Source organism: Tinamus guttatus, unplaced genomic scaffold, assembly GCF_059628265.1.
Source record: "Tinamus guttatus ecotype Peru unplaced genomic scaffold, ASM5962826v1 Tinamus_guttatus_pri_ptg000254l, whole genome shotgun sequence".
Classification (NCBI taxonomy): domain Eukaryota; kingdom Metazoa; phylum Chordata; class Aves; order Tinamiformes; family Tinamidae; genus Tinamus; species Tinamus guttatus.
This window is the reverse complement of record NW_028288788.1, coordinates 1679517-1694919: the sequence shown is the minus strand read 5'-3', so window position 1 is coordinate 1694919 and position 15403 is coordinate 1679517. Positions and strand designations below refer to the sequence as shown.

At 50.2% G+C, this 15403-nt stretch overlaps 1 protein-coding gene across 1 annotated transcript; it reads left to right on the top strand.

Annotated features, from left to right (window-relative positions):
• Positions 1-457: 457 nt before the first annotated feature.
• SCAMP4 (secretory carrier membrane protein 4) lies at positions 458-11048 on the top strand. The gene is made up of 7 exons (XM_010214063.2): positions 458-525; positions 964-1019; positions 3430-3558; positions 5536-5692; positions 8575-8676; positions 9656-9773; positions 10731-11048. The coding sequence occupies exons 2-7, from the start codon at positions 1013-1015 to the stop codon at positions 10905-10907; spliced, it is 690 nt and encodes a 229-aa protein (XP_010212365.1). The 5' UTR covers positions 458-525; positions 964-1012; the 3' UTR covers positions 10908-11048.
• Positions 11049-15403: the final 4355 nt, after the last annotated feature.

The following is a 15403-nucleotide window of genomic DNA, read 5'->3' as shown; positions in this document are numbered from 1 at the left end:
GTTATTATAAAGGCAGTTTTGAAGTCTACGCCTTTTGGTTCTTGATATTTCTTGTCAACCCTTGCAATACTGCCTTGGAGGGTGTTTTGGTTTGTTTTTGGGGGGGATTCTTTGTTTCCTGTGTGGCACGTGCAGGAACGGGCACGCGGAGGGTTTTATCCCTGAAAGCCGAAGCGGATCGAAGCCTCGCGGCCTCCGCACGGCTTTTGTCTGCGGGCTCCGCGCTGCCGAGCCCGGCAGCAGAGCTGACGCGGGGTCGACTTCCCGGGATTCCATCTATTCACAGGAATAGAATCACAGTAATTTTCAACGGTGGTAACAGAAAGTAGAAGGAATCTGCATTCTAATAAGTGCACAAATACTAAAATAATGAGGATGTTGTTTTTGGGGGATCGGTTGAGTTTCAAAGAGCAATTTACTTCCCAATTAATGATGGGTTGTCTCTCTCTTTCTGCAGTTGGGAAGGTCCACGGAGAGCCAGGAGCCAACAAGTCATCTCAGCACCTAAATGAGGCATTAAATCTGGTGAGTTAGCCCAAATTCCTCCTCCAACGGGGGCACTGTGCCAGGTCCCAGCCACACCTGGGTGCCTCAACTTGTCACCTGGTTTCAACTGGAATGCACGCGGGAATTTCGGCTGAATTCTCACCGTGCTTTTTTGTGCATCCTTGGCTTTTGCCAGGTCCTGCTAAGAGCACAGTTGTGCTGAAGACTAAAAGCTTTAAAATTACCAACAAGGTGATTGTGCTGTGTGAGGTGCTACCAGGTAGAACCTCATATAAACGAGGGGAGAACATGGCTGTTTTTCGGAGGTTCCTGCCTGCAAACTTCATTTAGTCTAAAATGAGTAGTTTATAGTGGGACCTCTGGGGTTACAATTCATCAGATAGATGGTACCAAAGGTACCTCCAATTTTAAGGGCTTTTTTGGATGCTGCTGAGTGATGTGTGCTTTCTGCCATAGGTCTGTTGCTGTCCGTCGGAAACTTCTCCAGGGAACAGTCCTAATAGAAATGGCAGGTAAGAACACCTCAAAACATGGTCATGCAGGAGGAAAAATGGTTGTAGAGGAAACTTATTCATAAAAAGTATGAGAGCAATTCCTCTCTTACCAAGCAGCTATTTCCACAACATTATTAGCTGCATTATCAATTTTAATACAACTTAGTTTTACTTGCAGTTGAAACAGGTAATAAAATTGTCTTAATTGCATACAGCTGCTGTTCACATGCAGTTTGACTTTTTTCTTTGAAAGTGCAAATCATGCTGATCAAATGGGCTGATCCCTACCTCGACGCGAGGCCCATTGCTCCCCAAGAGATGTCAGAGATGTGACAGAGGATATTTTCTTTTGATTCTTCTGTCTTGTCTTGGAAGTCATCCAGAACAGTTTAAAACGAGAGACTCTGAGAAGAGTAGGGGTAGAGTGGTTATCTGGTTCCTTGCAGCTAAACAGGAGCAGAGAAGAGGGGTAATCCTGATCCTTCAGCAACTAAATAGTTATGGAAGAACTTGGAGCATTCTGTGAGCTTGAAAAATGACAAAATTCAGTGCCCAGAAGTGGAGGGGGAAATGAAAGAAAGCTGAGCCAAAGTGACTAGCTACAGGATTTGAAAAGGGACAGGAGGAAGCTGCCCCCCATGCCTCCAAGAGAGAATCTGTTTTACAGTGGTCAGCGAACCTCGGTCTTGCTGACCTCTAGAGAGACTACTATCCTTTTAGCTTTTTCAGGTGTTGCCCCCATTGCTTTCCACTTAGAAATCCAGCATTATTGTATGATTTTATAGGCTGCTGAGGCAGGCTGTCCAAGGGGAACACCCAGTAGGTGTTAAAAGCAATCAAAAATTAGTGCTAAGAAGTCCAAATTCCTATGGACTTTGAAAGTAGCCATGGGAGATGAGCGCAGCACGTGACGCAGCTTCTTGTGGCTGGCGACGGGTGTTAATCAGTAACTAATGCAGGTCTTGGAAACCATCTGAATTCATCTCGTGCATTCACGGGTGATGGCTAAGGAGGGGAAGCAGAAGCAGACATAACGTTTGTTTTCCTATTAAAAAAAAAATCTATTTAAAACACGATTTAGGCTGATGACCTCAGACATGCTTCCACGGTTAGTTCTGATGTACTTGCAGTGAGCGTCATCCTTGTAGTTTATTTTTTTTCCGTGTAAAAACAGGGCTTCCCTAGGCATGAAGTAAAGCTCTTCCTCCTAAAGCAGCTCCAGGCTCCTCCCTGCCACCCTTAAAACCAAGTTAAGAAGCTGCTCCTGCAAAATGTCTCCTCACGCAGAGATAATGGCTAAAGGAGGGGAACTCATGTGCTGACAGTTCTTGCTCAGATGTTTCCTCTTGTCTTCTGCGCCATTTGGAGGTTTTCCCAGGACATTCTTCATCTCTTCCTCTGCTTGTTTTTAATTCTGTTTACTGGGGCTGAAGGAGACGAGAGACAATTAGTCACCATGCCCTGGAATCAAACTTTAATCAGCGCTGGGAGGCAGGAGCAGACGTTCCCAAACATGTAGCAGCTCATGCCCGGGCACACGTATATGCGCCTGCAAAGCTGCATCTTTATACAAGGTGACAGCAGCTTAAATGCAGAGGGCTTAGGTATTTAACTGCTTGACTTTAGAAAAGTAATTTCTTCTCAAGGTATGTTTTTCTTGCCCGTGTCAGTGTTTGCTGATTTTTTTTTTTAATGGTAATGCAAAGTTTGCTTTGCTGAGGCTCAACTTTATGGAAAAACTTGACTTTTGAAAATATATATATATATATATACACTCAGGAATCACCTAACAACAAAATGTTCCCTGACATCTGATTTCCCTTCCCCAAACTGGATGATGTCTGGGGACGAAATTCCGGTTTTGGAGGATGCTCCCTTCTTTGCCATTATAGGGAAACATCTGCTACAGGTCTCGTAATCCTTATGCCAGCAAGCCCATGTACTCAGACCCCGTGTCTGCAGGTAAATCTGCTTTTGTCTGGAAAATCACTGGCCCTTCCTCCTGCTTTAGTTGCCAGAGAGGATCTAACTAAAAACCTCTGTGCAAACTGCTTCTTCTCCAGATGTTTCTGGCAATCTGCTTGTTTTAGCTAAGGTTTCATCCCTGAACTATTTCTAAGGTTTTGGTGTTCTTTGCCTCTGTATCTTGCAGTGCCTTTTGTACTAATGCTTCAAGTTACCGAATCTGTGTGTTAGTCATTAGCTCGTTTCTTGTTCCTGCTTTAAGCCTGGCATGTGCTAATATAAGTGTATTGTGTCTACTGCTAAGCAAGGAGAATAAGATGTTTGTGTCCCAGTTCTTGTGAGTCTTCTCACCGTAGGGGTCCTCAGGGCTTTTGTGCACCGAGGAAGCACAGGGGACCTCACACTTGCTTGCTGACACAAGAACATTTCAGTGTTCAGCTAATCTCTGTGTTCTTCTTCGTAGAAAAGGTGAATAACTTCCCGCCGCTGCCCAAGTTTATCCCTCTGAAACCCTGTTTCTACCAGAATTTTGCCGATGAAATCCCCATCGATTATCAGACTCTGGTGAAGAGAATCTACCACGTGTGGATCTGTAAGTTGAACAAGAAAGCTATGCAGGGGAGATTACATAGGTGTAACAGGAAAACATTAATTCTTATCTGTGTACTTCAGGGTTTTGACTGCAGTTAGCTCGTGAAGAAACAGAGATTCCTCTTAAAATGCTGTAACTACCTTTATGCCTAAATATTAAGCCTTGTATTTTTGTTGCAAAGCTGATATTGAAGAAAATGGTGAATCTTGGTGCTGAAAAGGGCTATTAGTAAATTTGTGGAGGAAAAAAGGTCACACTAGAAACCCTTACTGATGTCAAGTAATGTGTTATTCCAACAAATAGTCATCTTAAAATAATTCCCAATGCACCTAGAGTAAGAGGAATAGGATAATTTTAGGCAAGAAAATATCGTGGCTCACCAGGCTGCTGTATGATCCACAAATTTCCCCATCCAGTCTAAGCAGGATCTAAAGACACTTGTACACTGCTTATTCCTTAGCTGTCCTTAAATGTTATATATTCTTAGCCTGAGTTTAGAGGGGAAGTTGATCCTCTTGGCCACAACTATCGATTTGCTGATGTTTGGTAGGAATAGACCTCCCGGCTCGCTGAGCCTCTGTTGTCTGAGTGAGCACCGCAAAAGCCAGTCGTGAAAACGAAACATCCTCCTCCAAGGAAAGAAACTGCACGAAAACCCTTGCGGCAGCCCAGAGAACCACAGGAAATGCTTTGGATGATTAAAAATCTTTTTGCCTTGCTTTTTTTTTTCTTTTTTTTTCTCCCCAAAATGCCTGTCCTTGTATTTACCCCTCGCATCGAAGGGGAGTTTGTTTTCTGCAAGATGCACATTCGATGGCCTGACTTTTATTCCAGACATATAGGCTGTGCGTACGAGGGAGATTTGTGTGCATAAATAACAGCATAATCTATCACTTCATTGTTCCTCTGTTACTTAGGCAGAAATGAGCTCTGCAATTTTCTTGCCTGAAGAAACTGCCTGTCCCTCCAGCCGGACGAGTTGAGCGTTGCAGGCTGCAAAGCCGCCCTTGTAGGCGGCTCTTTACACAAAGAGCCCCTCAGTGAAGTTAGTGAGAAGATGGAAGAGTGCCAAACTTCTAGGCAACTAGTCATACGGGTGCCTGAGGAGACCTAACACTTTCATCAGGAGCTTTAAATTTCCATCTGCTGCCCGTTTTCATTTGGGATCTTCCAGACTTTTGGGCATGGAGTAGGGGGAATAGACACATATGGAGGGAAGATGGTAAGCAAGGAAAGGCCAGTGTTAAAAAATAGAAACACGTAATTCAGTGCTAAAAGGGGGAAAGCTGTTTACTTTAATTGGATTTGACCGGTCTGTGGAGGTAGGTGGTGATGTGGGGAAACCTGTACCAGAGCTCCCACTACTGGAGACCAAACTCCTACCTGACACATCAGGAGAACCAGAAGCTCCGTAAAGCTGAGTTTAAAGTTCCTCTCTTGGTATTTTATTAGTAGGTAACTTTTAGAGAGCAAGTGATTTTGAAGCACTTGCTTGTGAAGCATTTGATAAAATGCTGATAGTTAGCATATAAATTAAATCAAAATAATTAAAATCCCTCCTCAGATATTAATACAGGCAAGAGATGGCAAGTACAGCCCTAGTGCTACCTCCTCTGAAGGCTTAGGGTATTTTAAACACTAGATTCCCTTGCTTGGGAGGTTAATTTTGCCTGAATGAGTGGGACCAGAGTCTAAAGAGCTGCTGTGATCTTGTGCTCTTTCATGGCAGTGCTAACTGATACGGCTCCTACTAAAAACTTCAATGGACCCCCAAAAGGTTTCCTTGTCCCTCTGCTGTGACAAATCTGCTGCACTGGATGTGCTTCTGCACACCTGGGTCCCAGCCAAAAGCACTCCCTGCCGTTAACGTGCAGGTGGCAGGAGCTTCCCGCTGGAATAGGCTCCTGTAAGGCGGGATAGCTGTTCCTGGGTGTGGAACCACGCAGCCTCACGGTCCGTCCTGTGCCCTCTCTGCAGTCTACTGCATCACGCTCGCCGTGAATATCATTGCGTGCCTGGCGTGGTGGATCGGGGGCGGCTACGGCGTCAATTTTGGCCTCTCCATCCTCTGGCTCCTTCTCTTCAGTCCCTGCGGCTACGTCTGCTGGTTCCGACCTGCCTACAAAGCCTTCCGGTAAGGAGCTCGGCGCTGGGTTTGTTTCCATGTCCTCCAGGAGAGACACGCGGTGGCACCGGGCAGCGAGTGCCCATATGGAAATCTGCCTGTCTGGGATTACGGACTTGGTGTCTGAATGTCTTGTTTATTCAGATAAGCATTTTTTTAAGCTTCTTTTAAATATTAGATGTGAGATTGAGGGCCACTTGGAGATCAGTAGCACTGACTTGTTTGCCACTTTTGTGAGCTTGAAATTCACATCTTATCTAAATATCTCAGGCTTAGGAAGACCCTAATATCAGTGTAGCTTTAAGGTGGTTATTAATTTGGTAAAGCTTCACTGAGGTTTATTTTGATGGAAGACTAATAAGTTATCAGCAGCTGAAAACTCCCTGTGTTTTTGGCTCAGGATCCAAGTTGGCTGTTCTGCCTTTTAGATAAAGGCAGCTCCTTCAGACCAGTCCTTCGGAAACTGCACGAATGCTTAAAATCATCTTAAATTTTTATTTTCATAACCATTTGCATTGGCTTGCTGGGCATCACAAGGCAATATCCAGACATTAATGCACAATGGAGCTCTGAAGGACCTGAGCATGAGAACCAGGGGCCTGGGCTCGGAGGGTGCCAGTCCCCCGTTATCAAAATACTCTTTTTTATTATTATTATTCATCTGCCTCACTGATGAGTTGATTTAGAAAAGAGCAAAAGCAACCAGTAGAAATGGGAGTTGGCAGATGGGGGGTCTGACTATGAAGGGAGATGAGCATGTGCTAAATTAGTTGCCTATATGCTGTCCTGCATTCACGCTCTAACGTAACAACTCTGGACAGTTAATTCACTGGAGGTGCTTGAAACATCCGTGACTATGTTACAGAGCACAGGGAGGATGATTTCAGGAGGAAATGGAAGGCAAGGGGGGTGGACATAAAAACAGAGCTCTCACTCTGTGGGGCTGGGGTTTTGTCCCCATCCCTAGCCCAGAAGCCTGAGGGACTTGGGGCACCTAGCCACAAGCTCTGTTCCAAGAGCATTTTCCCTTCGGAAGTCTGGGAAAAATTCCTCTTCCTTAGTGACCTCCTCCGGGCTGCACAAGGACCATTTCTAATCATTTCTTTAGCGGTGTTTGTGTTTGCCTTTATGCAACTGAACTCAAGTCCCTGAGGTTACTTTGCGCACAGACTTCTACGGTTAAAAAAAGACCAAGCCCTAGAGACAGAGTGACAAACCCAGGGATCACCGAGTTTGAAATTACTTGTAGAAAAGGCTTGAAAAACACTGCAGTGGGGCAGCAGCCTTTTATATGGAATTGCAGTTAGTCTCGATTCAAGCAAGCTGGGTCAGACCCACTTGCTGTGCTTATTTTGGGAAGAAGCAACCGTTAAACACCAGCGTCATGTACTGCGAGGATGCTTTCCTGAAGCCTTCGTCATACCTCTGCATCCAAAATTAAATTAGCTGCAGATCTTTGGCACGAGGGCAAAGCTATTGCAAATCTGCATGCGAAAGCTGGATCAGAAAGCACCTTTTCTGTGTATCCTTGCTAATTCCCCTACATCCTTTCAAATGGAGACTCCTCCAGCCCTTTCAGGTCTTAGTCGCAAGAGTCTGAAGGCTCAGCCTGGAACCTAATCCTTTGTTAATTGGATTATGATAGGCACTACTCCCAACGGGCCATGTTAAAAGTATTTCTTTCACATTGCTGTACTCTGAGGTAATATTTGAAGGGCAGGACCATGAAGATGCTTGGGGATGGCCAGCTTCTTTCACAGCATCTCTGTAAGTAATTAGCTTTTGAAAGATGGAAGGTAAGAGCCTCCCCTAATGTAGGTAGATGAGTGTTTGCAAACACACAGAGCAGCAAAGATCTGGCAGGAGGTTTTCCCACGTTTCACACCAGCCAGAGTCCATGACACTGACCTGTCCAGAGCCTGCAGTCCTGCCTTCCTCGTTGCAGCTTTAGGCACTAGGGGCCAGAATTACAAAAACATGAAAAAACTTTCAGATTTTGAGCAGGAGTTTGAAATGGCCAGAGGTCTTTTGTAAACTCCTCATTGGAACAAGCTGCCCCATTAGCGACCAAAGTGCCTTTGTAAATCCATTCCATGGATTGCAGGCCCTTCCAGTCCCTGCGATGCTGGGAAGAATCCCAGTAAATGAAGGGGGTCCAGGTGTGGGGTGTGCGCGGGCTCCCGCGCGACGGGGAGGCCGTGGACAGCTCAGCGCAGCCCCTGCTTTGGGGCTTTATTCACGCTGCCTGTTGCACTTGCTTCGATGACAGGCCCTCTCAGCCTGCACAGCGTAAACATGTGGAGCCCGTGAAGATGCAAACTGCATCCTCTGCCCTTCCGCAGATGGCATCACCCCACGCGTCTCTCTTAGGTGCCCACTGAAGCCTTTTTCTTCTTGTTTGGCCCCAATGCTGGGTTATTAACCGCAGGCACATTAAGCTTGGTGGTGAGCAGCGTTTCCAGCTGGGATTTTCATGTCAGCAACGACTTTTAGCACGGGGCAAACCCAGTGCTCGGGGCCCTGCCCGCTGGCTGGTGCGGAGCTGCATGGCGTCATCCTGTGCCGGCTGCGAATACTCGGCCAGAGAAACGATTCGGGTGCTCTCCCTTCCGCAGGAGCTGCCTCTCCGCGTGTGTCATCACGTGTGGAGTTACTTACTTGGAGCAAGAGCAGGAGCCTGGCTTATTGGAAGAGATTAGGAGCCGGTGATTCATGGATCTGTACGCTCTCACTGCCAGGGAGGGAGAAGCAAGTCCCCCCAGCACGCGCTTGTGGAGGGAGCTGTTTTCTCAGATACGACTTGTGGGTGTTTTTGTGTGCGAGGAGTCAAGCGTCGTCACGTGAAGCGCGGCGAGGTGCGCTCTCCTCCCAAGCCCTCTTTCCCTTCACAGGTCCGACAGCTCCTTCAACTTCATGGCCTTTTTCTTCATCTTTGGCGCCCAGTTTGTCCTTGCCATCCTACAAGCGATCGGTTTCTCGGGATGGGGAGCCTGGTAAGCGGGGCCCTGCTCGTATCGCGTGGCTCAGCACTTGCCTTTTGTGACTTGCAATTTCACAGGGCTTATGCTGTTTCCATGAACTTTGGAGAAACTGATGGGGTCTGTACGGCATGAGATGAAAAAAGCTCTCTGGTTTCCCCTATGGCATAATTCTGTCCACTTGGAGTGCATAATTTTACCTGTTGCCATTGCTACTAACTGTAAGAGTTCCTGTGTTGGCAGATACCTTCACTGGTTTGTTCTTTGTAACATCTCCCTGTAGGCCCCCTTTTTTGTCATTTAACCACACACAATTGCAAAATTCCTCAGATCCTTTCTTAGCTTTGCCCTCAAAGTCCCCCCGCACATGGAGAGCGGAGCCCGGCAGTGACTCACTGTTGGCTTTTAGAGCAAGTATTGCAAGAGTTGTCCTAAAATAAGTAGAAGCACTCCAGAGCCTGTCCCTGATTATGTTATAATTGTTTGGCATTTTAACTTTCTGTCTGTAGAGACTTGAGAGCAAATCCTGCTGAAGCTGCAAATAATAGGAAATTCCAGCACTCTTTATAGCATTTTCTTAACTGCCAATGCTCCTGAATTTCCCTCTCTGGTAATTACCACGATGGGCAGTGGAGACGCAGATCTTAAGATCCTTATGCTCCTTGCTCCCAGCTTTCTTCCCTAAATGCAAGATCTTCGCACCACTGAAAGCATCTTGGGAATAACCGTGCTCTCCCTAAAGTCTCCCTGCACAGCCGGCTGTTCCCTAAGGCCTGAGATAGGGTCAGCCGGAGATGCTTGCGAGTGAGGTCTTGGATGTGGAGAAACACCCGCGTGAGCTGTGTGTAATTCTGGCCATCGTCTTCACTGCTCTTTTAATTTTCAAGAGCTTTCAACCCCCCTTGATGGAGTTTCTGGGTGTGAGTCGACAGTCTCTGTGATAACGAGTATCCCCAGCAGAGTTCTGATGCTCTGGTTCTTTCTGTCCCCGCAGCGGGTGGTTGGCGGCCGTGACTTTCTTCAGCACCAACGTGGCAGCCGCCGTGTTCATGCTGTTTCCTGCCGTCATGTTCACAGCGTCGGCAGTCGCGATGCTCTTCTGCATCGTGAGGGTAGGTGCTTCGGGGGGCTCCCTGCCGGGGGGTCGGTGCTTCGTATCGCAGTGATGTGCGCGGGCACCTTAACGGCTGCTCGAAGCTAGCGCTGCCTCTACAGGATTTTTCAAAATGTAGTCAGTTTATGTCTCAGAGTATCCAGAGGACAAATCCAAACAAGGGAGGGAGGTTGGAGCTGGACGTTCTCACCGTTCCATGCAGCCCTGTTCCTTTACGTCGGTTGAGCTTTGCTGGTTATCGGGCGGGTTCTAAACGTGAAGCATCGTGAGGTCCCTGTGCCAGGAACTGGGTGGCAGGGTGTGAAGAGGTCCTCATTTTTCTGCCCAAGGAAGGGTTTGGAGAGCCCCTTTCCCAGGTAAGGCTGCATGGAGAGCGTCGGGGAGCTGCAGGGCAGGAGAGGAGTCGGAGGGGAGAGAGCAGCAGCCGTCAGCCCGACAAGCGCTCGGAGCAGCCGCTGTGTTTGCTGCAGGCTCGTGGAAGCCTCTCACCTTCTTGTCAACAGGCTGGTGTCACTGCCCTCTGTCCTTCGGGGCATTGCACGGTGCTGTGAGCTTTGAACTAGCTTCTTTTCACACCCGTGGGAATCAGCTGAACGTTTTTTTTCTTAGACCACGGCCGAGTCCATCGCTCAGCCCTGCTGAAGCAGCAGTTTTGGTATCAAAGAGTTTTTCAGCACATGGCTCTGGGTCGGCTGCCAGATGCGTCTCTGTGGCTCCCGGGCCTGAATCCCAGTCGTGTGGCTGAAATGGGATGAAGTTTTGGGTTGATGTTTTCTACATTGCACTTCCATCTGCTGTTTTCCTAATTTTCCAGTGCTTTTATTCTTTGGAAATGTAGCTCCTTGCAGAGAGAGAACCAGATACATGATATAGAACCAGTGAGTGTGGGGTGGGTCTTTTCAGGAGGAGGTTTAGGTACCTGTTGGTGACCTTCTTGTTCTCTTGTTTATCTTAGGTACATAAAATCTACCGAGGGGCTGGTGGGAGCTTTCAGAAAGCTCAGGATGAGTGGAACAGCGGCACGTGGAGGAACCCCCCCAGCAGGGAGGCCCAGTACAACAACTTTTCTGGAAACAGCCTGCCAGAGTATCCCACGGTGCCCAACTACCCCCCAGGAAACCAATGGCCTTAAGCAGCCGCAGCTGCAAACTGCCTGGATTCTTTTATTTTTTGGTCTTTTTGTTATTGTTGTTTGAAAAGATCATTTGCATTCCCACCGCCTTCCCCAGGCATCTGGGCGACTCTCCCGGTGTTTTTTGCCTCCGTCTCATCGCTGCAGCCCCGGAGCTCCGCACGGCCTTATCGCAAAGTTCTGTTTCGCGCTCAGTTCCCAGTGTTTGGCTTGTCGCAGACCCAAGAACCAACCGTTTGCTGCCCTTGCTTTGGGGAATGCTCTCACGATCCCGCTGGAAAAGGCTGACTCGTCTACGACGGAGAACATGACCAGACCTGCTCCTCCTGCCTCCCTGCTGAGCTTGCAGCAAGCGCACAGCGCCCCGCCACGTCCCAACGCAGTCCGAGCCGTAGTAGCAACTGGAATTTCCTTTCTGGGATGAATAATCTGGAATTTTTCACCCTGAGGGAAACATAACACTTAAATTACTTGGTACCTGCTGATCCTGAAGGTACTGGTTAAAATCCACAACCTCTTCTGGTTTGTGTTCTCTGGTGATGAATCCTTTAGGTCCCGGCACTTGCTCCGGGTGTTGTTCAGGTGACAGCCGGGGAACCCGCGTGTCCCTGGCTAGAGCTGCTGCTGCTGTGCTACCCGTCTCGCCCCGCTGCATCCATGTGCTCCAGGGCTGCAGATTCATCTCGGCTGGGCTGCTGCTTGCTCCCTAAAAGCCCAATTCAAAGCCCCCCTCAACCTCGAGACAAACTGACTGATGTTGGGCTTTGGACCCGGCTGCCCGGGTGACATTCACCCTCTTACCCGTAGGCAGCACCAGATCTCTGTGCTGTTTAAATTCCACCTACAGCCTGTCAAGGTCTTGTGCTGACCCAAGAAATTCCCAACTGGAAGCTCTGTTAAAAACCCCTTTTCTCCTGGGCTGCCAGCCAGCAGTCGGGTGCAGGATTGCTATCGATGTCAGCACTCGTGCCTGGCGTGAATGGGAGTAATTCCGTTACATCCCATAGATTTAACTCTGGTTTGCACTGCAGTGATTCAAATCCCAACGTGCTGCGTTGGCCACTGGGCCGAGGAAGGTTCCTAGCCCCGACGGCGGGCGCAGGCTGCGCAGAACCGGTACGCGCTGCGCAGGGCAGCGAGAGCAGCTCCTCCTTCCCCAGGCATCAGTGGAAGCCAAGAGAAAGGAGGGAATGTTTTCCCCAAGAACTGCCTGCAGTCTCGTAGCTGAGCCTCCTCCTGGGCATTTGCACCAGGACTCCTGTAGGCTGAGCCGTCCCATTCCCACGGATCCTACGGTGATCCCAGCAGCAAAGGCTGCAGTTTCCTTCATCTCCCTTACGAGCATGCTGTGATTTTTCTTTTTTTTTCCCCCGAAGCTGTTAAAACTGGAAGGTCAGCTCCCGTTAGTTATATAGCGAGTGAGTGTTCAGACTCTTCAGCTCTGAAGATGTCAACCAGTCACCCCGTGAAGGACCAAGTGCTCCACTTTGGACACCCCGGGGTGCACCCTGCGGGTCGGACCTGAGCCCATCCATCCTGGATGGGATGTCGAGGGGGTTGCAGCACAGGGAGGGTCACTCCGACCTGACACGGAGCAGCTGGAAGCAAAACTGGCTCCTGGAAAGGGTCAGGGAGGTTGTCCAAGGAGTTGTTGTGCAAGTGGTTTTTGGAAAACTGTCTCTACACGTGCCTTATCTAATAAAACACTAGTTCACGAAGGAGAACTGTTCCTTCCACGATTTTCCCCTCCCCTACTAAACTTCCCATTTGGTCTGTTCCCGTTTTTCTGTGTCCCGCTGTAAACGCTGCGGGAAGTCCCGCTCGGAACCTGCACGACACCTTTTCCTCCAAGCCCAAGGAAACGTCTCGTGTGGCCGGGCTCGTACGTGCTCTCTGCCGCTCACCGTCGGAGGGGCTGGAAGAGGAGCCTGTTGATGGATTCGCTGGGAATGTGACCGCGCTGGGGGGACTGAAGGTGCCGCCTGGTTTCTCGGTCCAGTGGGGCCAAACAGGAGTTGGGGGGCAGGACATTGCTGGGCCCCCCACGAGGGACCCTCCGTGTTCGGGGCATCCTCAGCCTCTTGCCAAAATTTTCCCGAAATCATTGGTGTCTACATGATGGAATTTTCTGAGGAGCCGACGGGAGAAGCATGGCCGTGGGACTCTGCATCTGGCTTCTCTTCTTCCTCCTGGATGATCCAAGTACCCATCTCCAGACGTGTGGAAAATGCTGGATGGGGAGAAGGGCAAAGCGAGAAAGCTGGAGCCAGGCACCAAAATCAGGACCCACCGTGGAGACTTCCGAGGAACTTAAGTGAACTCTCTGTGTCGGATCTGCCTCCTAGCTCAGTACCCCATCCCCAAACTTCGTAGGCGCCAAAATCCGTAATTCCGCCAAAATCTGTAATTCCAGAGAGCTGACTCAGCGCTTCCCCCACGGCCATGCCACAGCTTTCCGGACTCCTCCATACGGTTTTAAATGTTTACATCAGATTCCCAAGCCCCGACAGCCCGTCGCCCGGCCCAGGCTCCTGGGGGCGGTCGGCAGTGCGTGGCGGCTCGTGGCGCTTGCTCTGATTCTCCTTTTTGTGTTTTCTTTCCTTCTTCCTCCTGCTCCCAAGACAATAAATGCTCGTCCCGCGCTCCATGAGAACTGGCCGCACTGGAGCTGTGTGTCTGTTCCTAGGAAACAGCCATTAGCTGCCTCAGAGAGATGGCAAAATTTCTGTTTTCTTCCAGCGTCTCCCACCACTTTATTTTTTCTCCTTCCTTTAGGGAAAAATAAGTATCAGGGGGTATCAGTAGCCTCTTTTCCAGGCTAAGGGAGCTGTTGCTCGGGCACGACGAGGCCGCTGCCTCTCCAAGCGCCGCGTGGCTCCGTTGCCGGCCTCTCCGCAGCCGCGCGGGAGGCTCCCGAGGCCGTTCCCTTGCCCGGGAGGCCGGTGTCATCTCCCGCGGGGAGTCCCAGCACTTCCCGGAGCCCGTGGTCCGTTTTCATGCCCGCTGCTGCCTCCGGCCCCGCTTGCAGGCCCCGTGGCAGGTTTTGAATCCCCCAAGAGCCGTTTCCATCCCATCTCCAGCCGCAACAGCAGCTTCCCCCGTGCTCCGGGGTGGGCCCCCCTCACACTGCAGCATCCCGAGGGAATCCCGGTGGGAATCCCGGCCGGCCGCTGCCTCACGGCTGTTCGGTGGCCTCTAGGGCCTGGGGGTCTCGGCACCCCCAGCGCTGCGTCCCACGCTGGGCCAGGCCCTATAGGGGCTGTTCCCCTGTGACCACTCGCTATAGGGGAGGCCTGGCACTATAGGGTGGCCGGACGCACAGCCTGTGCCTTGACAGGCTGTGTCTAGAGGGCAGGTGTACCCTATAGCGGGGCTGGCACCTTGGGGCAGTCTTCTATAGGGGACGTGTCCTGTCACGGAGCTATCCCCCATGAGGGAGTCACACGATTGACAAACTCTACCCTATAGTGGCACCTGAACCCTATAGATGAGCTGCACCTATAGGGAGCTGGATGTATAGGGGAGGTGTCCTGTCCCCTCAAGGGGAGCTCCCACAGGGGTCTGAACTATAGGGCAGCTGTCCCTTGTGTGGGCTGTCCCCTCCTATAGGGGAGCTGCTCCCTACAGGAGGATGGACTATAGGGGAGCAGTCTGCTATGGAGCTGACCGTCCCCTGTAGGGAAGCTGTGCACTATGGAGCAGCCTGTCCCCTATAGCCTAGCTGTCCCTTAAGGGGCCACCCATCCCCTACAGAGGAGCTGGTGCCTTATGGAGTCACCTGTCCCCTCTAAGGAGCTATTCCCTATGGGGCCACCTGTCTCCTATAGAGGATCCATCCCCAATGGGGCTGCCCATCCCCTATAGAGAACTGTCCCTTATGGGGCCATCCAGACCCTATAGGGATCTATCCTCTATGGGCTCACCCATCCCCTATAGGGGAGCTGTCCTCTATGGGGCCACTTCTCCCCTATAAGGATCCACCCCCCATGGGGCCACCGATTCCCTATACGGAGCCTTCCCCTGTGGAGCCACCGTCCCCTATGGGATCCATCCCTTCTGTGCCCGACGTTCCTTATTGGATCCCTATGCAGTCGTTCATCCCTATGGGATCCATCCCCTCTGTGCCTGACGTTCCCTATAGGATCCATCCCCTCTGCACCTGACGTTCCCTATAGGATCCATCCCCTCTGCACCTGCCATTCCCTATTGGATCCCTATGGACTATGGGATCCCAATGGAGCTGCTGTTCCCTATGGGATCCATCCCCTATAGACTCGCTGTTCCCTATGGAATCCATCCCTATGGGATCCATCCCTATGGGATCCCTATGGAGTCGCTGTTCCCTATTGGATCCATCCCCTATGGGATCCATCCCTACTGGATCCTGATGGAGCCCCCGTTCCCTATAGGATCCCTGTGGATCCTCATGGAGCCATCGTTCCCTATAGGGTCCCTACTGATCCCTACGGAGCCGCCGTTCCCTATAGGATCCCTAT